The 23969-nt window shown below is 48.1% G+C and overlaps 1 protein-coding gene across 7 annotated transcripts in view; it reads left to right on the top strand.

Moving 5' to 3' along the window:
* Window positions 1-23969, top strand: part of LOC115192557 (DNA-binding protein RFX2) — a 66785-nt gene that overhangs the window by 34805 nt on the left and 8011 nt on the right. For 4 of the 7 annotated variants that reach the window (XM_029751194.1, XM_029751200.1, XM_029751198.1 and 1 more), the window contains exons 5-13: window positions 14572-14839; window positions 17734-17808; window positions 19146-19327; window positions 19495-19614; window positions 19899-20083; window positions 20349-20467; window positions 23324-23436; window positions 23573-23724; window positions 23827-23924. In XM_029751194.1, coding sequence (XP_029607054.1) covers window positions 14572-14839; window positions 17734-17808; window positions 19146-19327; window positions 19495-19614; window positions 19899-20083; window positions 20349-20467; window positions 23324-23436; window positions 23573-23724; window positions 23827-23924 — 1312 coding nt within the window. The remainder of the gene's footprint in view (window positions 1-14571; window positions 14840-17733; window positions 17809-19145; window positions 19328-19494; window positions 19615-19898; window positions 20084-20348; window positions 20468-23323; window positions 23437-23572; window positions 23725-23826; window positions 23925-23969) is intronic. The other 3 variants (XM_029751195.1, XM_029751196.1, XM_029751199.1) reach the window with 3 other exon arrangements.

The raw sequence follows: 23969 nt of genomic DNA on the forward strand, positions 1-23969 counted from the left end.
ATAATGTTTTAAAGCGTTGTCATTACATTTTTTATTTTTAAATCATCTTACGTAATTATTTCATATATTTTACATGTGATAAGGCCACACAGAGGGCCAGAGATAATTACAGACACCTGTGATAATCTGAAGTACCCAAAAGGGCCACTAGATATCTTATGATAGATTACATAAAATCCTTAAAAGATACAAAATTCTGGTAGTTTGCTGGTAAACTTCTAAATTTTCCAGTAACGTTCAAAGTGCCTTCAGAGAGTATTCATACCCCTTATTCCACATTATGTTGTGTTACAACCTGAATTCAAAATGGATTAAATATATTTTTTTCTCACCCATCTATATACAATACCCCATAATGATAACATGTTTTTACAAAATGTTACAATTTTTTAAAAATGTAATTGTCTAAATAACTATTTTACATAATGATTTACACCCCTGAGTTAATACTTTGTAGAAGCACCTTTGGCTTCTACAAATTACAGAGTCTTTCTGGGTAAGTCTCTAAGAGTTTTCCACACCTGGTTTCTGCAACCTTTCCACGTTATTATTTTCTAAAGTGCAAGAAATTACCAGGCTTCCCTATATTCCCGTTCGAACCGGAAGTGCTATTTATATAACTCTCTGTGAATTATGTGTCATTCTAAGGTAAGCTTACATAAAAGAAAATAGAAAACTGCACACTGCTTTGCTAGTATCACTGTTCTTTATTAAGCCTTACGTTTCAGTCACTGCTTTTGGCAGTGTTTGTAATTTGCATCCTTATGTGGACATTGCTCCACCCACATCCGTTCAGGGCATTGAATGCAGTTGGAGTCAAGGACAAATAAAAATGTGTTACCAAATATAGCAATGTGCATTTCATAAATATTCGAATAAAGTATGTACATAAAATGTATTAAACACATCTGTAAAACCACAATGAGGAAATCAACCTATCAAGAAAGTTTTCATAAATCATTGGATACAGTGCAGGATAAAAACATCAGAGTAGGCTGAAGTGGTTTTAATGACATTTTTTTTTATATATATATATATATGTATTTTTTTTTTATTTAACATTTTATTTAACTAGGCTAGTCAGTTAAGAACAAATTCTTATTTTACAATGACGGCCTAGCCCGGCCAAACCCTCCCCTAACCCGGACGACGCTGGGCCAATTGTGCGCCGCCCTATAGGATTCCCGATCATGGCCGGTTGTGATACAGCCCGCTGCGCCACTTGGGAACCCAAGGGTTGAATATTTTCCCAGTATTTTACAGATTTTCCATCCTGAGAATACATTACTTTTCTCCCGGGTACATGGTATTTTACGCCAAAACCGGAAGTGTTATTCAAAAGCATAATAAAGCATTTAAATATGTCTGGATGTCTTTGATTAGAGGTTTGTTCAGCATGAACATTCAAACCTGATGCTACCTGAGCCTGATGAGCCATATATTAAATACATTTTATGAGCCCTACATTAACATCATTTATTGAGCCCAAACCCAAAAAAGCCCAACTGATTGTGCACTTACCCAATACACACACTACCGTTCAAAAGTTTGGCATCACTTAGAAATGTCCTTGTTTTTGAAAGAAAAGCTTCTTTTTTTTTTCCATTTTAAAATAACTTCAAATACAGCGACTCCGCATTCCGGAGTCGTCTCTTCACTGTTGATGTTGAGACTGGTGTTTTGCGGGTACTATTTAATGAAGCTGCCATTTGAGGACTTGTGAGGCGTCTGTTTCTCAAACTAGACACTCTAATGTACTTGTCCTCTTTGTCACACCCTGACCATAGAGAGCCTTTTATTCTCTATGTTGGTTAGGTTGGGGTGTAACTAGGGTGGGTAATCTAGGTTGTTCTATTTCTATGTTGGCCTGGTATGGTTCCCAATCATAGGCAGCTGTTTATCGTTGTCTCTGATTGGGGATCATATTTAGGCAGCCATTTCTCCACTGTGTTTTGTGGGATCTTGTTTTGTTTTTGTGTAGTTGCCTGTGAGCACTCCAGAACGTCACGTTTCGTTTGTTCGTTTATTGTTTTGTATTTGCTGAAGTTTCACTTTATAATAAAGATGTGGAACGCTACGTACGCTGCGCCTTGGTCCAGTCATTACGACAATCGTGACACTCTTGCTCAGTTGTGCACCAGGGCCTCCCACTCTTCTTTTCTTTTCTGGTTAGAGCCAGTTTGCGCTGTTCTGTGAAGGGAGTAGTACACAGTGTTGTACGAGATCTTCAGTTTCTTGGCAATTTCTCGCATGGAATAGCTTTCATTTCTCAAAACAAGAATAGACTGACAAGTTTCAGAAGAAAGTTATTTGTTTCCTGTCATTTTGAGCCTGTAATCGAACCCACAAATGCTGACGCTTCAGATACTCAACTAGTCTAAAGAAGGCCAGTTTTATTGCTTCTTTAATCAGAAAAACAGTTTTCAGTTGTGCTAAAATAATTGCAAAAGGGTTTTCTAATGATCAATTAGCCTTTTTAAAATGATTAACTTGGATTAGCTAACACCACATCCCATTGGAATACAGGAGTGATGGTTGCTGATAATGGGCCTCTGTACGCCTATGTAGATATTCCATAAAAAATCTTCTGTTTCCAGCTACAATAGTCATTTACAACATTAACAATGTCTACACTGTATTTCTGATCAATTTGATGTTATTTTAATGGACAAAAAAATTGCTTTTCTTTCAAAAACAAGGACATTTGTTTTTGACCCCAAACATTTGAACGGTAGTGTATATGATTTAGGCTACTGCACATTATGGATAACAGAAAAACAGAAAAACCATAGATGTAGCTTGGTGTCATGTTCCTCGTATTCTCCCTCATCGGAAGATATGTCGAAATCACTTGATGACCAATACGCAGCAGGTTGACTGTTCCACATCATATTTATTAGAGATGGAAACGACAAAACAAAATAAACACGCAAAGACGAAAGGTGACTGTTTCACAGGAGAAACGAAACCCAGTGCAAAATACAATTACCCAACAAATACCAAACACAAACACACCCCACTATATGGGACTCTCAATCAAAGGCAGATAGACAACACCTGCCTTCAACTGAGAGTCCCAACCCCAATTAACCAAACATAGACATACACCTACACATAGAAAACCTAACCTAGAACCTAACCCAACACTCACAACCCCACTATACCATAATCAAACATAACTCTGCCACGTCCTGACCAAATATAATACAAAATTACCTAAGTATATGGTCAGGACGTGACATTACCCCCCCCTAAAGGTGCATACACTGAATGCACCAAACCAACAGAAAAAAAAGAAGAAAAAAACACACAATTAACCCCCTAACTAAAGGGAGGGAAGGGAGGGTGGCTGCCGTCAACGACGGCACAGTGCTACACCCCCCCTCCCCAACCCACCTATATTGGAGGTGGCTCCGGTTCTGGCCTACTGTCCAACAGACCGTAGACAGACCTGTTGGGCTTAGGACAGTAGGCAGACTTCTTTGGTTCTGGTTCGTGGGCCGACTCCTTCGGTCCCAGGCTGTAAGCAGACTCCTTCGGTTCTGGGTTGTAGGCAGAATCATCACAGTCATAGTTAATCAACTTTACTTTAGAATTGTGACCAGACTCACCCGGTTCTGGGTCACAGGCAGCTCCCCTCAGTCCCGGGTCGCAAGCTGTTGTCGGATACTCTGGTCCGCACCCCGGTGTCGGATCCTCTGGGTCACACCCCGGTGTCGGATCCTCTGGGTCACACCCCGGTGTCGGATCCTCTGGTCTGCACCCCGGTGTCGGATCCTCTGGGTCGCACCCCGGTGTCGGATCCTCTGGGCCGCACCCCGGTGTCGGATCCTCTGGGCCGCACCCCGGTGTCGGATCCTCTGGGTCGCACCCCGGTGTCGGATCCTCTGGGCCGCACCCCGGTGTCGGATCCTCTGGGTCGCACCCCGGTGTCGGATCCTCTGGTCCGCACCCCGGTGTCGGATCCTCTGGGCAGCACCCCGGTGTCGGATCCTCTGGGCCGCACCCCGGTGTCGGATCCTCTGGTCCGCACCCCGGTGTCGGATCCTCTGGGCCGTACACCGGTGTCGGATCCTCTGGGCCGCACCCCGGTGTCGGATCCTCTGGGCCGCACCCCGGTGTCGGATACTCTGGTCCGCACCCCGGTGTCGGATCCTCTGGGCCGCACCCCGGTGTCGGATCCTCTGGGTCGCACCCCGGTGTCGGATCCTCTGGGTCGCTCCCCGGTGTCGGATCCTCTGGGCCGTACACCGGTGTCGGATACTCCGACGGCCCTGACCCAGGATTCACCAGGCTGGGGAGACATGATGGATGCCTGGCCCTGGGCACAGGCACAGGACTCACCAGGCTGGTGGGCGTCCCTGGCCACTCTGGCAGTTCAGGGCAGTCTGGCCACTCTGGCAGTTCAGGGCAGTCTGGCCACTCTGGCAGTTCAGGGCAGTCTGGCCACTCCGGCAGTTCAGCGCAGTCTGACCTCTCTGGCGACTGTTGACTGGCGGGCAGCTCTGACGACTGTTGACTGGCGGGCAGCTCTGACGACTGTTGACTGGCGGGCAGCTCTGACGACTGTTGACTGGCGAGACCCACCGGAGGCCTAGTCCTGGGAGGTGGCACAGGACGGACCAGGATGGGGAGACCCACTGAAGGCCTGGTCCTGGGAGGTGGCACAGGATGGACCAGGATGGGGAGACCCACTGGAGGCCTGGTCCGAGGAGGAGGCACAGGATAAACCGGGCTGTGGGGGAGCACTGGAGTTCTGGTACGGACACTCTTTACCCACACTCCAGGCTGAATGCCCACTTTGGCCCGGCACGGGCGGAGAGCAGGCATTGGGCGAACTGGACCCTCCCAGCGCTCTGGAGACACAGTGCGCAACGCCGGCGCAGGATAACCTGGACCGAGGAGGCGCACTGGAGACCAGACGCGCTGAGCTGGCACCATCCACCCTGGCTCGATGCCTGCACTCGCATAGCACTTGCGGGGGGCTGGTATGTAGCGCACCGGGCTTTGAACGCGCACTGGGGACACCGTGCGCTCCACAGCATAACACGGTGTCTTACCAGTACCACGCTGCTTCCGGTAAGCACGGGGAGTTAGCTTAGGTCTACCACCTGACTCCGCCAATCTCCCCGTGTGCCCCCCCCCCAAAAAAAAGTGTGGGGCTGCCTCCCGTGTCCGTTGCGCTCCCTCTCCTCATACCAGCGCCTCTCAGCTCTCGCCGCCTCGATCTCCCACTGCGGGCGGCGATAATCCCCAGCTTGAGCCCATGGTCCTTTCCCATCCAGGATTTCCTCCCAAGTCCATGACTCCAGATAGATTTTCTCCTGGTGCCTCTCCTTGTGCTGCTCCTTCCTCTGCTGCTTGGTCCGTTGTTGGTGGGTAATTCTGTCATGTTCCTCGTATTCTCCCTCATCGGAAGATATGTCGAAATCACTTGATGACCAATACGCATCAGGTTGACTGTTCCACATCATATTTATTAGAGATGGAAACGACAAAACAAAATAAACACGCAAAGGCGAAAGGTGACAGTTTCACAGGAGAAACGAAACCCAGTGCAAAATACAATTACCCAACAAATACCAAACACAAACACACCCCACTATATGGGACTCTCAATCAAAGGCAGATAGACAACACCTGCCTTCAACTGAGAGTCCCAACCCCAATTAACCAAACATAGACATACACCTACACATAGAAAACCTAACCTAGAACCTAACCCAACACTCACAACCCCACTATACCATAATCAAACATAACTCTGCCACGTCCTGACCAAATATAATACAAAATTACCTAAGTATATGGTCAGGACGTGACATTACCCCCCCCTAAAGGTGCATACACTGAATGCACCAAACCAACAGAAAAAAAAGAAGAAAAAAACACACAATTAACCCCCTAACTAAAGGGAGGGAAGGGAGGGTGGCTGCCGTCAACGACGGCACAGTGCTACACCCCCCCTCCCCAACCCACCTATATTGGAGGTGGCTCCGGTTCTGGCCTACTGTCCAACAGACCGTAGACAGACCTGTTGGGCTTAGGACAGTAGGCAGACTTCTTTGGTTCTGGTTCGTGGGCCGACTCCTTCGGTCCCAGGCTGTAAGCAGACTCCTTCGGTTCTGGGTTGTAGGCAGAATCATCACAGTCATAGTTAATCAACTTTACTTTAGAATTGTGACCAGACTCACCCGGTTCTGGGTCACAGGCAGCTCCCCTCAGTCCCGGGTCGCAAGCTGTTGTCGGATACTCTGGTCCGCACCCCGGTGTCGGATCCTCTGGGTCACACCCCGGTGTCGGATCCTCTGGGTCACACCCCGGTGTCGGATCCTCTGGTCTGCACCCCGGTGTCGGATCCTCTGGGTCGCACCCCGGTGTCGGATCCTCTGGGCCGCACCCCGGTGTCGGATCCTCTGGGCCGCACCCCGGTGTCGGATCCTCTGGGTCGCACCCCGGTGTCGGATCCTCTGGGCCGCACCCCGGTGTCGGATCCTCTGGGTCGCACCCCGGTGTCGGATCCTCTGGTCCGCACCCCGGTGTCGGATCCTCTGGGCAGCACCCCGGTGTCGGATCCTCTGGGCCGCACCCCGGTGTCGGATCCTCTGGTCCGCACCCCGGTGTCGGATCCTCTGGGCCGTACACCGGTGTCGGATCCTCTGGGCCGCACCCCGGTGTCGGATCCTCTGGGCCGCACCCCGGTGTCGGATACTCTGGTCCGCACCCCGGTGTCGGATCCTCTGGGCCGCACCCCGGTGTCGGATCCTCTGGGTCGCACCCCGGTGTCGGATCCTCTGGGTCGCTCCCCGGTGTCGGATCCTCTGGGCCGTACACCGGTGTCGGATACTCCGACGGCCCTGACCCAGGATTCACCAGGCTGGGGAGACATGATGGATGCCTGGCCCTGGGCACAGGCACAGGACTCACCAGGCTGGTGGGCGTCCCTGGCCACTCTGGCAGTTCAGGGCAGTCTGGCCACTCTGGCAGTTCAGGGCAGTCTGGCCACTCTGGCAGTTCAGGGCAGTCTGGCCACTCCGGCAGTTCAGCGCAGTCTGACCTCTCTGGCGACTGTTGACTGGCGGGCAGCTCTGACGACTGTTGACTGGCGGGCAGCTCTGACGACTGTTGACTGGCGGGCAGCTCTGACGACTGTTGACTGGCGAGACCCACCGGAGGCCTAGTCCTGGGAGGTGGCACAGGACGGACCAGGATGGGGAGACCCACTGAAGGCCTGGTCCTGGGAGGTGGCACAGGATGGACCAGGATGGGGAGACCCACTGGAGGCCTGGTCCGAGGAGGAGGCACAGGATAAACCGGGCTGTGGGGGAGCACTGGAGTTCTGGTACGGACACTCTTTACCCACACTCCAGGCTGAATGCCCACTTTGGCCCGGCACGGGCGGAGAGCAGGCATTGGGCGAACTGGACCCTCCCAGCGCTCTGGAGACACAGTGCGCAACGCCGGCGCAGGATAACCTGGACCGAGGAGGCGCACTGGAGACCAGACGCGCTGAGCTGGCACCATCCACCCTGGCTCGATGCCTGCACTCGCATAGCACTTGCGGGGGGCTGGTATGTAGCGCACCGGGCTTTGAACGCGCACTGGGGACACCGTGCGCTCCACAGCATAACACGGTGTCTTACCAGTACCACGCTGCTTCCGGTAAGCACGGGGAGTTAGCTTAGGTCTACCACCTGACTCCGCCAATCTCCCCGTGTGCCCCCCCCCCAAAAAAAAGTGTGGGGCTGCCTCCCGTGTCCGTTGCGCTCCCTCTCCTCATACCAGCGCCTCTCAGCTCTCGCCGCCTCGATCTCCCACTGCGGGCGGCGATAATCCCCAGCTTGAGCCCATGGTCCTTTCCCATCCAGGATTTCCTCCCAAGTCCATGACTCCAGATAGATTTTCTCCTGGTGCCTCTCCTTGTGCTGCTCCTTCCTCTGCTGCTTGGTCCGTTGTTGGTGGGTAATTCTGTCATGTTCCTCGTATTCTCCCTCATCGGAAGATATGTCGAAATCACTTGATGACCAATACGCATCAGGTTGACTGTTCCACATCATATTTATTAGAGATGGAAACGACAAAACAAAATAAACACGCAAAGGCGAAAGGTGACAGTTTCACAGGAGAAACGAAACCCAGTGCAAAATACAATTACCCAACAAATACCAAACACAAACACACCCCACTATATGGGACTCTCAATCAAAGGCAGATAGACAACACCTGCCTTCAACTGAGAGTCCCAACCCCAATTAACCAAACATAGACATACACCTACACATAGAAAACCTAACCTAGAACCTAACCCAACACTCACAACCCCACTATACCATAATCAAACATAACTCTGCCACGTCCTGACCAAATATAATACAAAATTACCTAAGTATATGGTCAGGACGTGACATTACCCCCCCCTAAAGGTGCATACACTGAATGCACCAAACCAACAGAAAAAAAAGAAGAAAAAAACACACAATTAACCCCCTAACTAAAGGGAGGGAAGGGAGGGTGGCTGCCGTCAACGACGGCACAGTGCTACACCCCCCCTCCCCAACCCACCTATATTGGAGGTGGCTCCGGTTCTGGCCTACTGTCCAACAGACCGTAGACAGACCTGTTGGGCTTAGGACAGTAGGCAGACTTCTTTGGTTCTGGTTCGTGGGCCGACTCCTTCGGTCCCAGGCTGTAAGCAGACTCCTTCGGTTCTGGGTTGTAGGCAGAATCATCACAGTCATAGTTAATCAACTTTACTTTAGAATTGTGACCAGACTCACCCGGTTCTGGGTCACAGGCAGCTCCCCTCAGTCCCGGGTCGCAAGCTGTTGTCGGATACTCTGGTCCGCACCCCGGTGTCGGATCCTCTGGGTCACACCCCGGTGTCGGATCCTCTGGGTCACACCCCGGTGTCGGATCCTCTGGTCTGCACCCCGGTGTCGGATCCTCTGGGTCGCACCCCGGTGTCGGATCCTCTGGGTCACACCCCGGTGTCGGATCCTCTGGTCTGCACCCCGGTGTCGGATCCTCTGGGTCGCACCCCGGTGTCGGATCCTCTGGGCCGCACCCCGGTGTCGGATCCTCTGGGTCGCACCCCGGTGTCGGATCCTCTGGGCCGCACCCCGGTGTCGGATCCTCTGGGCCGCACCCCGGTGTCGGATCCTCTGGTCCGCACCCCGGTGTCGGATCCTCTGGGCAGCACCCCGGTGTCGGATCCTCTGGGCCGCACCCCGGTGTCGGATCCTCTGGTCCGCACCCCGGTGTCGGATCCTCTGGGCCGTACACCGGTGTCGGATCCTCTGGGCCGCACCCCGGTGTCGGATCCTCTGGGCCGCACCCCGGTGTCGGATACTCTGGTCCGCACCCCGGTGTCGGATCCTCTGGGCCGCACCCCGGTGTCGGATCCTCTGGGCCGCACCCCGGTGTCGGATCCTCTGGGTCGCACCCCGGTGTCGGATCCTCTGGGTCGCTCCCCGGTGTCGGATCCTCTGGGCCGTACACCGGTGTCGGATACTCCGACGGCCCTGACCCAGGATTCACCAGGCTGGGGAGACATGATGGATGCCTGGCCCTGGGCACAGGCACAGGACTCACCAGGCTGGTGGGCGTCCCTGGCCACTCTGGCAGTTCAGGGCAGTCTGGCCACTCTGGCAGTTCAGGGCAGTCTGGCCACTCTGGCAGTTCAGGGCAGTCTGGCCACTCCGGCAGTTCAGCGCAGTCTGACCTCTCTAGCGACTGTTGACTGGCGGGCAGCTCTGACGACTGTTGACTGGCGAGACCCACCGGAGGCCTAGTCCTGGGAGGTGGCACAGGACGGACCAGGATGGGGAGACCCACTGGAGGCCTGGTCCTGGGAGGTGGCACAGGACGGACCAGGATGGGGAGACCCACTGAAGGCCTGGTCCTGGGAGGTGGCACAGGATGGACCAGGATGGGGAGACCCACTGGAGGCCTGGTCCGAGGAGGAGGCACAGGATAAACCGGGCTGTGGGGGAGCACTGGAGTTCTGGTACGGACACTCTTTACCCACACTCCAGGCTGAATGCCCACTTTGGCCCGGCACGGGCGGAGAGCAGGCATTGGGCGAACTGGACCCTCCCAGCGCTCTGGAGACACAGTGCGCAACGCCGGCGCAGGATAACCTGGACCGAGGAGGCGCACTGGAGACCAGACGCGCTGAGCTGGCACCATCCGCCCTGGCTCGATGCCTGCACTCGCATAGCACTTGCGGGGGGCTGGTATGTAGCGCACCGGGCTTTGAACGCGCACTGGGGACACCGTGCGCTCCACAGCATAACACGGTGTCTTACCAGTACCACGCTGCTTCCGGTAAGCACGGGTAGTTAGCTTAGGTCTACCACCTGACTCCGCCAATCTCCCCGTGTGCCCCCCCCCCCCAAAAAAAGTGTGGGGCTGCCTCCCGTGTCCGTTGCGCTCCCTCTCCTCATACCAGCGCCTCTCAGCTCTCGCCGCCTCGATCTCCCACTGCGGGCGGCGATAATCCCCAGCTTGAGCCCATGGTCCTTTCCCATCCAGGATTTCCTCCCAAGTCCATGACTCCAGATAGCTTTTCTCCTGGTGCCTCTCCTTGTGCTGCTCCTTCCTCTGCTGCTTGGTCCGTTGTTGGTGGGTAATTCTGTCATGTTCCTCGTATTCTCCCTCATCGGAAGATATGTCGAAATCACTTGATGACCAATACGCATCAGGTTGACTGTTCCACATCATATTTATTAGAGATGGAAACGACAAAACAAAATAAACACGCAAAGGCGAAAGGTGACAGTTTCACAGGAGAAACGAAACCCAGTGCAAAATACAATTACCCAACAAATACCAAACACAAACACACCCCACTATATGGGACTCTCAATCAAAGGCAGATAGACAACACCTGCCTTCAACTGAGAGTCCCAACCCCAATTAACCAAACATAGACATACACCTACACATAGAAAACCTAACCTAGAACCTAACCCAACACTCACAACCCCACTATACCATAATCAAACATAACTCTGCCACGTCCTGACCAAATATAATACAAAATTACCTAAGTATATGGTCAGGACGTGACACTTGGGTAAATAAATTAATCTAGTTCCTGTAGACTAATATTTTTGAGTGTGAACTGTATTTCTGTATTGTACTGTATTATATGGACTGGAATTACGCACATCGTTCAAACCATGAAAGCAGAAGAGAACATGCGATTCTGGGGCAGCACATGCGGCCTACAAAGTAGGTTAGCGAATTTCATTTTAATTTTGAAATAAAGTAGGGCCTATTTGTATAATTAGTAGGCTGACGCATACAGTTCCTTCGGAAAGTATTCAGACCCCTTGACTTTTTGCACATTTTGTTACGTTACAGCCTTATTCAAAAATGGATTAAATCGTTTTTTCCCTCATCAATCTACACACATAATGACAAAGCAAAAACAGGTTATTTACATAAGTATTCAGACCCTTTGCTAGGACACTTGAAATTGAGCTCAGGTGCATCCTGTTTCTATTGATCATCCTTGATGTTTTTACAACTTAATTGAGTCCACCTTTGGTAAATTCAATTGATTGGACATGATTTGTAATGGCACACACCTGTCTACAGTCATGGCCAAAAGTTTTGGAGAATGATGCAAATATTAATTTTCACAAAGTTTGCTGCTTCAGTGTCTTTAGATATTTTTGTCAGATGTTACTATGGAATACTGAAGTATAATTACAAGCATTTCATAACTGTCAAAGGCTTTTATTGACAATTACATGAAGTTGATGCAAAGAGTCAATATTTGCAGTGTTGACCCTTCTTTTTCAAGACCTCTGCAATCCGCCCTGGCATGCTGTCAGTTAATTTCTGGGCCACATCCTGACTGATGGCAGCCCATTCTTGAATAATCAATGCTTGGAGTTTGTCAGAATGTGTGGGCTTTTGTTTGTCCACCCGCCTCTTGAGGATTGATCACAAGTTCTCAATGGGATTAAGGTCTGGGGAGTTTCCTGGCCATGGACCCAAAATATTGATGTTTGGTTCCCCGAGCCACTTAGTTATCACTTTTGCCTTATGGCAAGGTGCTCCATCATGCTGGAAAAGGCATTGTTCGTCACCAAACTGTTCCTGGATGGTTGGGAGAAGTTGCTCTCGGAGGATGTGTTGGTACCATTCTTTATTTATGTCTGTGTTCTTAAGCAAAATTGTGAGTGAGCCCACTCCCTTGGCTGAGAAGCAACCCCACACATGAATGGTCTCAGGATGCTTTACTGTTGGCATGACACAGGACTGATGGTAGCGCTCACCTTGTCTTCTCCGGACAAGCTTTTTTCCTGATGCCCCAAACAATCGGGAAGGGGATTCATCAGAGAAAATGACTTTATCCCAGTCCTCAACAGTCCAATCCCTGTACCTTTTGCAGAATATCATGCTGTCCCTGATGTTTTTCCTGGAGAGAAGTGGCTTCTTTGCTGCCCTTCTTGACACCAGGCCATCCTCCAAAAGTCTTCGCCTCACTGTGCGTGCAGATGCACTCACACCTGCCTGCTGCCATTCCTGAGCAAGCTCTGTACTGGTGGTGCCCCGATCCCGCAGCTGAATAAACTTTAGGAGATGGTCCTGGCGCTTGCTGGACTTTCTTGGGCGACCTGAAGCCTTCTTCATAACAATTGAACTGCTCTCCTTGAAGTTCTTGATGATCCGATAAAGGGTTGATTTAGGTGCAATCTTACTGGCAGCAATATCCTTGCCAGTGAAGTCCTTTTTGTGCAAAGCAATGATGACGGCACATGTTTCCTTGCAGGTAACCATGGTTGACAGAGGAAGAACAATGATTCCAAGCACCACCCTCCTTTTGAAGCTTCCAGTCTGTTTTTCGAACTCAATCAGCATGACAGAGTGATCTCCAGCCTTGTCCTCGTCAACAATCACACCTGTGTTAACGAGAGAATGACTGACATGATGTCAGCTGGTCCTTTTGTGGCAGGGCTGAAATGCAGTGGAAATGTTTTTTGGGGATTCAGTTCATTTGCATGGCAAAGAGGGACTTTGCAATTAATTGCAATCCATCTGATCACTCTACATAACATTCTGGAGCATATGCAAATTACCATCATACAAACTGAGGCAGCGGACTTTGTGAAAATTAATATATGTGTCATTCTCAAAACCTTTGGCCACGACTGTATATAAGGTCCCACAGTTGACAGTGCATGAGGTAGAAGCCATGAGGTCGAAGGAATTGTCCGTAGACCTCCAAGGTACGACTCTGTCGAGGCACAGATCTGGGGAAGAGTACCAAAAAAATCATTCTTAAATGGAAGATGTTTGGAACCACCAATACTCTTCCTAGAGCTGGCTGCCTGGCCAAACTGAGCAATCGGGGGAGTAGGGCCTTGGTCAGGGAGGTGAATGCCAAACGTCACGTCTGGAGGAAACCTTGCACCATCCCTACGGTGAAGCATGGTGGTTGCAGCATCATGCTGTGGGGATGTTTTTCAGTGGCAGGGACTGGGAGACTAGTCAGGATCGAGGAAAAGATGAACGGAGCAAAGTACAGAGAGACCCCTGCTCAGTACATCAGACTGGGGCGAACGTACACCTTCCAACAGGACAACGACCCTAAGCACACAGCCAAGACAACAATTTTTTGCAGTATTACTTTAGTGCCTTGTTGCAAATAGGATGCATGTTTTTAAATATTTTTATTCTGTACAGGCTTCCTTCTTTTCACTCTGTCAGATAAGTTAGTGTTGTGGAGTAACTACAATGTTGTTGATCCAGCCTCACTTTTCTCCTATCCCAACCATTAAACACTTTAACTGTTTTAACGTCACCATTGGCCTCATGTTGAAATCCCTGAGCGGTTACCTGCCTCTCCGGCAACTGAGTTAGGAAGGACGCCTGTATCTTTGTAGTGACGGGGTGTATTGATACACAATCCAAAATGTAATTAATAACTTCACCATGCTTAAAGAGATATTCAATGTCTGCTTTTTTTATACCCATCTACCAATAGGTGCCCTTCTTTGTGAGGCATTGGAAAACCTCCCTGGTCTTTGATGAATCTGTGTTTTGAAATTCACCACTTGACTGAGTTACCTTACAGATAATTGTATGTGTGGGGTACAGAGATGAGGTAGTCATTCTAAAATCATGTTAAACTCTATGATTGCACACAGAGTCCATGCAACTTACGTGTCATGTTAAGCACATTTTTACTCCTGAACTTATTTAGGCTTGCCATAACAAAGGGCTTGAATACTTATTGACTCAAGACATTTCAGATTTTCATTTTTAATTCATTTGTTAAAGAAAATAATCGAAAAACATCATTCCACTTTGATATTATAGGGTATTGTATGTAGACCAGTGACCCCAAAAATCTAAATTTAAGCCATTTAATTTTCTGTCTAACACAATAAAATGTTGAAAAAGTCAAAGCACTGTACCCTCTCTTTGCAACCCTATGGGTAATACTATAATAGGAACATAAGCTAAGTGATGCAATGTTATAGTATGTGCTTCATATTTCACTCTGTATAGATCTGAGGTCATACCTTTACCTTATAGCACCTCTCTCCCCAGCCGGACAGCCTACTCCTATAACCCTGAGGCCCAGCTGTATGGGCAAGGTAGTGGAGGAGCCTACTTTGACTCTCAGGGTGGGGGTGCCCAGGTCACCACGGTGGTCTCCTCGGCCGGCGGCGGGCCGCCCCACGGTATGGTGGGCATCGCCATGGATGTGGGTGGTAGTCAGGTCATCTCCGGTGGCGGCACCTACCTGATCCACGGCGGGGGCATGGATGGGGGTCGCCACCACGCCTCACACTCTTCCCGCTCCTCCTCTGCTATGGTGAGCACCTTGGATGGGTTACATATACTCTGTCCTCTGTCCGTTTGTTAGGACTTAGGAATTTAGTAGGGTGAATAATGTTTCCAGTCCAGTAGGTTTGTCAGTGAAATGATTGTGATATGACTACGTAAGTCCATCAAACATTATGGTATACAGTTGAAGTCGGAAGTTTACGTACACCTTAGCCAAATACATTTAAACTCATTTTTTCACAATTCCTGACATTTAATCCCAGTAAAAGTTCCCTGTTTTAGGTCAGTTAGGATCACCTCTTTATTTTAAGAATGTGAAATGTCAGAATAATAGTAGAGAATGATTTATTTCAGCTTTTATTTCTTTCATCACATTGCCAGTGGGTCAGAAGTTTACATACACTCAATTAGTATTTGGTAGCATTGCCTTTAAATTGTTTAACTTGGGTCAAATGTTTCGGGTAGCCTTCCACAAGCTTCCCACAATAAGTTGGGTGAATTTTGGCCCATTCTTCCTGACAGAGCTGGTGTAACTGAGTCAGGTTTGTAGGCCTCCTTGCTCACACACGCTTTTTCAGTTCTGCCCACAAATTTTCTATGGGATTGAGGTCAGGGCTTTGTGATGGCCACTACAATACCTTGACTTTGTTGTCCTTTGGAAGTATGCTTGGGGTCATTGTCCATTTGGAAGACCCATTTGCGACCAAGCTTTAATTTCCTGACTGATGTCTTGAGATGTTGCTTCAATATATCCACATATTTTCCTTCCTCATGATGCCATCTATTTTGTGAAGTGCACCAGTTCCTCCTGCAGGAAAGCACCCCCACAACATGATGCTGCCACCCCCGTGCTTCACGGTTGGGATGGTGTTCTTCGGCTTGCAAGCCTCCCCCTTTTTTCTCCAAACATAACGATGGTCATTATGGCCAAACAGTTCTATTTTTGTTTCATCAGACCAGAGGACATTTTTCCAAAAAGTACGATCTTTGTCCCCATGTGCAGTCGCAAACCGTAGTCTGGCTTTTTTATGGCGGTTTTGGAGCAGTGGCTTCTTCCTTGTTGAGCGGCCTTTCAGGTTGTCGATATAGGACTTGTTTTACTGTGGATATAGATACTTTTGTACCTGCTTCCTCCAGCATCTTCACAAGGTCCTTTGCTGTACTAGGTCCTTTGCTGTACTTGCGTACTATTGTTTGTACAGATGAACGTGGTACCTTCAGGCGTTTGGAAATTGCTCCCAAGGATGAACCAGACTTGTGGAGGTCTACATTTTTTTTCTGAGGTCTTGGCTGATTTATTTTTATTTTCCCATTATGTCAAGCAAAGAGGCACTGAGTTTGAAGGTAGGCCTTGAAATACATCCACAGGTACACCTCCAACTGACTCAAATGATGTCAATTAGCCTATCAGAAGCTTTTAAAGCCATGACATAATTTTCTGGAATTTTCCAAGCTGTTTAAAGGCACAGTCAACTTAGTGTATGTAAACTTCTGACCCACTGGAATTGTGATACAGTGAATTATAAGTGAAATAATCTGTCTGTAAACAATTGTTGGACAAATTACTTGTCATGCACAAAGTAGATGTCCTAACCGACTTGTCAAAACTATAGTTTGTTAACAAGAAATTTGTGGAGTGGTTGAAAAACGAGTTTTAATGACTCCAACCAAAGTGTATGTAAACTTCCAACTTCAACTGTAGTAGAGGCACCAACAATTGAGAAATGAATGCCCATGTCTGAGAGTCAGTAATTCCAAATTATTACATACACGAGGGATAGTTTATGGTTGCCTTTACTAAACAGCTTTTTAAGCCGTGTACGGATTAAAGTATCCTACAGTATATGAAGCGTGTCTAAATAATAATAACAAACAAATTGCCCTGCCTTACGCTGCCGTGGCTGTGACGCACGCTGGCGTGACAGTCATCACACCTGCTTGCCTGGCCAATCTGCTGAGCCTCAGGGAAACCTGAGTATGGGGTGGGCCTCAACCTCCCCAGTGCCCCATGGCGTTACGGGAAGAGCAGGACAGGGGAAGCCGGGTGCAGGCTGGCTTAAATAATTCAGTGCTGCCTTGTTTTAGAGTTTTTCACAGGCACTTGAGCACCCTGCGAAACAAAGCAACCCCTCAGCCTCATTACCATTTGGCCAACAGCCCTTGGGAGACTTTTTAAGGCCTTGGAACGATGCCTGCTCTTTTTCTTCTCAGGTTTGGCCACTGTACCACGCATCTTTCTGTGGGTGTCTTTTCTCCCCCCCTCTTTAAAGCAAGCTCAGTCCCAGGTTTTATCATTCGCTATGCCCGCTAGACTAACTTCTCTCTATTTTCTCTAGTCCATGATACCGCAGAAAAATATCTAAATGATCTGGTAAATTCATTGAAATGGTTCTTTTGGGATAACAAACGGAAAGAAAAGAGGGGGATGATATGGAAATCTATATCTCCTGTAAGATGTGTTTGTATTAGGCCAGTCAGTCCTTGTCTTGAATCGGTTGCAACAGTGACCGACCATTCCATATAACTGATCATGTTTTGCATTGTGTGATGATTATTTTGGGGGAAAGGTGGAATTTGTCGACTCATTGTCACTGTGCATGGTGTAACGTGGCCCTGTTTGCGGAGTCATTTGCATAGCGTCAAACCAGGAAGGCCTTCAGTCAGCAGCTTAACCCCTTGAGTCCCCCTCATTTGCATGCTTTTGTCAGCCAATAATGAATTTGGTCGCAAGACTGACTGAGTGTAATAGAAATGCAGAGATCTGGCTGCAGCTAACCTTCTTATTTCCTTTCTGTTTTGTGATTTTGTTTTCCCTGTCTACCCCCTTAACCTCAACTCCTCTCTCCCTCTCTTTTTCGTTTCCCTCCTTTTTTGCTTCCTCCCGTTTTAATTATTTTTTGCATGCTCCTTTTTTTTCTTTAGCTTGAAATGGCGATTGAAAACCTCCAAAAGTCTGAAGGGATTGCAACTCACAAAAGCAGCCTGCTCAACAGCCATGTAAGTCAAACAGGAACTTTCTTTGAAAAGGACTAGAAAGGCCCGCCTTTGTCTCCCTGGCTGTGGGCTACACTACCACTTGTCACTGAGATCTCTTCTCTTACTGCTGAAGAGAACATACTGACAGACTTCTGCTAATGCTAGCCTCACGGTGCTGTGGCATAAAACACTACATTGTCGTCTGACCATAGACTTTCCTTGCATCTGCTGTCGCTTGTTGCTCAACCACAACTTGTTGATTGTGGGACTTGCTGCTGGCTGGGCTTGCCTTGGCCATGTCTTGAGAAAAGCTATGCATATTTAACCTCTTGCGTTTTCAGATTCCCCATCCTCCACATGATGACCGCTATGTGATTGTTATAGCCACACAACGCCCTCCCTCCTTTTCAACCACTACTTTACCAGAGCTGCCATTCAAACCAGCTATTTCATTGGACGCTAGGGGGTTCTTCTCCATTCCCGCTCCTAACCCTCGGTCACCTATCTAGAATCTCTATATTATCAAGCAGCTCCTGACAGTCATATTATTGTCATCAAGTCTCTAGTCCACTTCATGCTGTGTCTGCCACACTCAGTCTGGCCAACCTGTTAATGGAGATAAATATCCATCCCCACAGCTTGTATTTATTTATATTCCAACTGGCGATCATCTTCCCTTTACCGCTCCACCATTCACCATCCACACAGACAGGGAAGTCCTCTCTATTGGAGAATAGGGGTGAGCAGAGTTCTATATTGCTCTAGTGGACAGGTATAATATGTGGTCTTCTGATGAGGCAATGAATGAGCAATTATCACATCAAATACACTAATTCACCCCCCCCCTCCTGACAGTTTTAAGCCAAAATCTAAATTCTCACCCTCATGTTTAAACTCACTAAATGTGTGTGTGTGTGTGTGTGTGTGTGTGTGTGTGTGTGTGTGTGTGTGTGTGTGTGTGTGTGTGTGTGTGTGTGTGTGTGTGTGTGTGTGTGTGTGTGTGCGTGCGCGTGTGTGTGTGTGTTTCTGCTGTCCTTTGATGTGATAATAGAAGGCAGTGCTCTCCCTCTCCTTGGGCAGACAGCTGCAGGATGGAGGTACTGCAGAGGAGGCTGGTGGGAGGAGCTATAGGAGGACGGGCTTACTGTAATAGCTGGAATGGAAATCATGGAACGGAGGCAAACGAGTGGTTTCAATATTTTTGATGTTTGATACCGTTACATTTATTCCATTCCAGCTATTACAATGAGCCGTCCTCCTATAGCTCCTCCCACCAGCCTCCTCTGAGGTACTGTAAGGATCAGAGTGCAGCAGTAGGTGACTGACGGTGTGTCTCTGTGCTGTGTGTGTGTGTCTAGCTGCAGTGGCTGCTGGATAACTATGAGACAGCGGAGGGGGTGAGCCTGCCCCGGAGCTCCCTCTACAACCACTACCTGCGCCATTGTCAGGAGCAGAAACTGGACCCGGTCAACGCTGCCTCCTTCGGGAAACTCATCCGCTCCGTCTTCATGGGCCTCAGGACCCGCCGCCTCGGCACTAGGTATGACCATGATGGTGATGAAGAGCAGGTGTAGGATAATGTTAATGATAGATTAGAAAGATTGATTGATGATGCTGATAGTGAGGATTTATTCTGATGATGATAAGACCGATTACAAAGCTGATTACAATTTCCTTATTAACCCCCCATGTTCCTGTTTGTTCCAGGGGCAACTCCAAGTACCACTACTATGGTATCAGACTGAAGCCAGACTCACCACTCAACAGACTGCAAGAGGACTCTCAGTACATGGCCATGAGGCAGCAACCCATGCACCAGAAACAGAGGTGAACCCTCCCGCTCACATCCTCCACCTCTTCTCTCTTTCTCTCTCATCTGTCCATACTGTCTGCCAAAGCTTTAATCCAGTTCCTTTTGATATTTTTTTAACATTTGACTTCATGTCCCCTGCCTCTGCCCAAATGACTTTTGTGGATTTTGAAATGCTTCTCTGCAATGGAGTGAAGTGGTGCACTCGTCCTCATTTCAGATACATGGTTTATTTAACCTCACACCTGCCTTTATTCTCCACTCTCTCCTCTCTTCGTTTGTGCTTCCTCTCCTCTCCCAGTCATCCTTTAGTTCTTCCCAGCCCCACCCAACATAGCTGTGCTGCCCTCTCCCCTTTCCGCAGGTTCAAGCCCCTCCAGAAGGTGGATGGCATGGGAGACAGCCTGTCAGGAGGCTCCCAGCACTCAGCCAGCACCCCAGAGCAGTCTGTGGCAGCCCAGAGCCAGCACCACCAGCAGTACATTGGTAAGGAGCTCCGCTGGCCACACTGTAACACTGAGAGACCATCAGGTCCCCTGTACCAAAACAGCTCGCATTAATTCCATAGTTTGTGAACACTGAGGATACAATAGTAATGATAAAAGGCTTTTAGACTGCTTGCATGGTAGCCTAGGGTAGGGCCCGCCCAGTTTAATCACTGGATGCAAGATTTAATTGTGTCACTTCACATTATTATTAAACACCTCTTTGTTGTTGTTTGGGATTTGACCGTGTGTCATCGTGTCCTCAGATGTGTCACATGTCCTGCCCCCGTTCCCCACCCCTGACCTGGGTACCCAGCCCCTCCCCGAGCGTATCAACATGAATGATGTGAAGAAGCTGCAGAACCTGTACAGGGACCACTGTGAGGTATGTGCGACGCAGCACCAACTAGCTGCAAACTCTGCACTGCTCTGGTGTGGTCTGGTCTGGTGCAACAGGCGCTGCCAGCGAGAGCGATAGACTGCAGCCCTCAACAAGTGTCCTGTCCTAGTTGACGGCACTGCAAATTTGATGAAATGATGTATGGGGGAAGCGACATTTCAGAGCTGGTGCTAGAACACATCCTTAGTTACTGTTGAATGTGACCAAAGAGAATACCAACTCCCTGGATGGGATACAGTGATGAGGGAGGGGGTGAAATGTTTAATGTACATTTTTGGGGGACTTTCCAAGCTATAGAGAGAGAAGGAGAGACAGAAAGGGAGAGGTGCCCTGAAAAGCTTAATTAAAGCACTGAAGCCGTGGGTTTATCATATTATCCGTGGCCTTCCTCTGTCCAGCCACACCACGCTCCTTTTGTTCCAGCCTCCTTTCATCTCAGCTCAGCTTTCAAGACATGCCAATTAACCTTTCGGCACGCTGGGTGGACATCTTGGTGTCTTTTTGTGCTTGCCTCCCCGTGGGCCTTTGTGTTGCCTTGTCATTGGACAGGCACATGGGCTCCTGCCTTTGTCTGGCTGGCGCATTTCTGTCACTCTCACAGCTCTCTGTGTGTTTCTGTGTGTTTAATGTTTATGCGCTTTTCTCTTTGTGAGCAAACAACCATCTGTTAACTTTATACTAGGAGGATTATTGGTAAATGGTAAATGAAATGTACTATTTAAAATAAAGGTAACAAGCGTACAAAGGACAAATCAAGGTGTAGGTCCAGGAAGAACTTATTCCTCACCCTGCTTTTAGTGGAAATATAGCTGTAGATTTTCTGTTTCAAATTAAATCACATTTTATGTCACATGCGCCGATGTAGACAGGTGTAGACCTTACTGTGAAATGCTTACTTACAAGCCCTTAACCAACTATGCAGTTCAAGAAAGCTAAGAGTTAAGAACACATTTACTAAATAAACAAAAGTAAAAAAGGCTATATACACGGGGTACCGATACCAAGTCAATGTGTGGGGGTACAGGTTAGTCGAGGTAATTTGTACATGTACAGTGCCTTCGGAAAGTATTCAGAACCCTGGACTTTTTCCAGATTTTGTTACGTTACAGCCTTATTCTAAAATGCATTAAATAAAACAAAATCATCAGAAATCCACACACACAATACCCCATAATGACAAAGTGAAAACAGGTTTTTATACATTTTTGCAAATGTATAATAAAAAAAAAACAGAAATACCTCATTTACATAGGTATTTAGGCCTTTTGCTATGAGACTTGAAATTGAGCTCCGGTGCATCCTGTTTCCATTGATCATCTTTGAGATGTTTCTACAACTTATTTGGTATTTTTGAAATGTTTTTTAAAAAGAAATAAGCAAACATTTATAAACCTGTTTTCGCTTTGTCATTATGGAGTATTGTGTGTAGATTGCTGAGGATATTTTTTTTATTTAAGCAATTTTAGAATAAGGCTGTAATGTAACAAAATGTGGAAAAAGTCAAAGGGTCTGAATACTTTCTGAAGGCACTGTAGGTCCTGGATGGCAGGACTCTTGGCCCCAGTGATGTACTGGGCCGTACTCACTACCCTCTGTAGCGCCTTATAGTCGGAACATTTTCTTGCATACAAGCAATGCATTAATTACCTCTATACACATTCATATTCATTAACTTTGGCGCCCATACATGCATTTATTATTATAGGTCAAAGTTATTGATAAGAACCAAATATCCTGCTATCAGACACGCCAATTAAGCATGCTTTTGTTGAGTTGAATGATAAAATGAGCAATAAAAACTCCAGCGTGGAAGGAAGTGAATAAATAAGGTAAAACCACATAAAGAAGTGTATGTGTGTGGGGGCAGCGTTAAGGAACCTCAGTCTCTGTCATTCTTTTCTCTCCCTCTCCCTTTTCTCTCTCGCTCTAGCCATAGTTTCTAAAGCATGCTGTTTTTCCTGTGTGTCGAAACTGGGGAGGCAAAACGCTTGTTTGTAGGGGCAGGGGAATTCTTCTTTTTGTTTTGGAGTTTAGTGTTTAAGCTGTTGCCCAGGGCAATGGTAAACAAGGTTACCATAGTGATCCTTGGAGAGGAAGCAAAAACATATCATGTGATTGAAGGAAAGCCTATACTGTGCTGGGCTGTAACTGGAGATTGGGAGCATGTCCTGCCAAAGGAGAATCTCTGGGCATGGTGTGAAGAGTGAATAGAGACACTACCACTAATCACAGAGCACTGATAGACAGGACATACAGGAGGTTCACTGCTGCTCTGTTACTGAGGGTTGACTGTGTCTTCACTGTCTATATTATGTCATATTTAAACATACCTTAGGCTTTATCTGTGACCATTTCAATTATTTTTGACATTGTCAAAGTGAAGTTGTCTTTTTTTAACCCATAATGTTACTGGAAAATTGTATAGTGAGTTGGTAAATCTTTAGTATAGTAAATCTGTCATGTGGAGATTTGATTGGCGTGTTGATTATAGTGGGTAGCACATGCTCAGAACTCAGTATGTGAGAGTTGAAACAGGAATGAGGAAGCCGTGTGGAGTTGAGGCTGCCCAATATTACAGGGATCAGGGAGCTACACACCACCAGCACACACTAGAGTTGGCGTTAAAGCCATGTTACAGTTGAATTTCTAGTAAATATCACTCAAATATTATCTGTTCTGATTTGGGATCAATGGGTTGGAAGGAAGGCAGCGTTTAGCTTGGACTCAGCCTCTAACCAGTCGGGAGGCTGCTGCAGAGAAACTTTGTTGTGTGTCTGGTTGCCATGGCTCAGCTCTGTGTTTTGTCCTTCCCGTCTCCCCTCCTCCTCCTCTACCCCGTAGGCTACTCTGGATGTGGTGATGAACCTCCAGTTCCACTACATTGAGAAGCTGTGGCAGACCTTCTGGTATTCAACAGCGCCATCTAGTGACGTAACCACCACCATCCCCAACAGGTCAGACAACAGAGGATTGAGAAAGTAATATTTGAATTACAAAAAAATGTAATATTTGCTTTCAGGCTTTATATGCATGTATGTTTTCTGTGATTGAAAACTGTGCTTTTAGTGATTTGTGTGTGTGTGTGTACAGTGATGAGGACATGGAGGGGGTGATCCCCAGGGAGAAGCTGATGGCTCTGTGCAAGTATGAGCCTATCAAGCTGTGGATGAGGAGCTGTGACCATATCCTGTACCAGGCCCTGGTGGAGATCCTCATCCCTGACGTGCTACGCCCTGTCCCCAGTCAGTACACCTGCCTAACTTCAGCATTACTACATTATAATGACATTATCATTATCACACTCAATGTATTGTATTTATCCCAGCTGATTTTTTTAATTGCAGGTACTCTCACTCAGGCCATTCGCAACTTTGCCAAGAGTCTGGAGGGCTGGCTGACCACAGCCATGAGCGACTTTCCCAATGAGATTGTACGCACCAAGGTACAAAACACCTTCCAACACCCTCGTAGTCTTTCTGCAGACAGC

This window comes from Salmo trutta, chromosome 4 (assembly GCF_901001165.1).
Source record: "Salmo trutta chromosome 4, fSalTru1.1, whole genome shotgun sequence".
Taxonomy (NCBI): Eukaryota; Metazoa; Chordata; class Actinopteri; order Salmoniformes; family Salmonidae; genus Salmo; species Salmo trutta.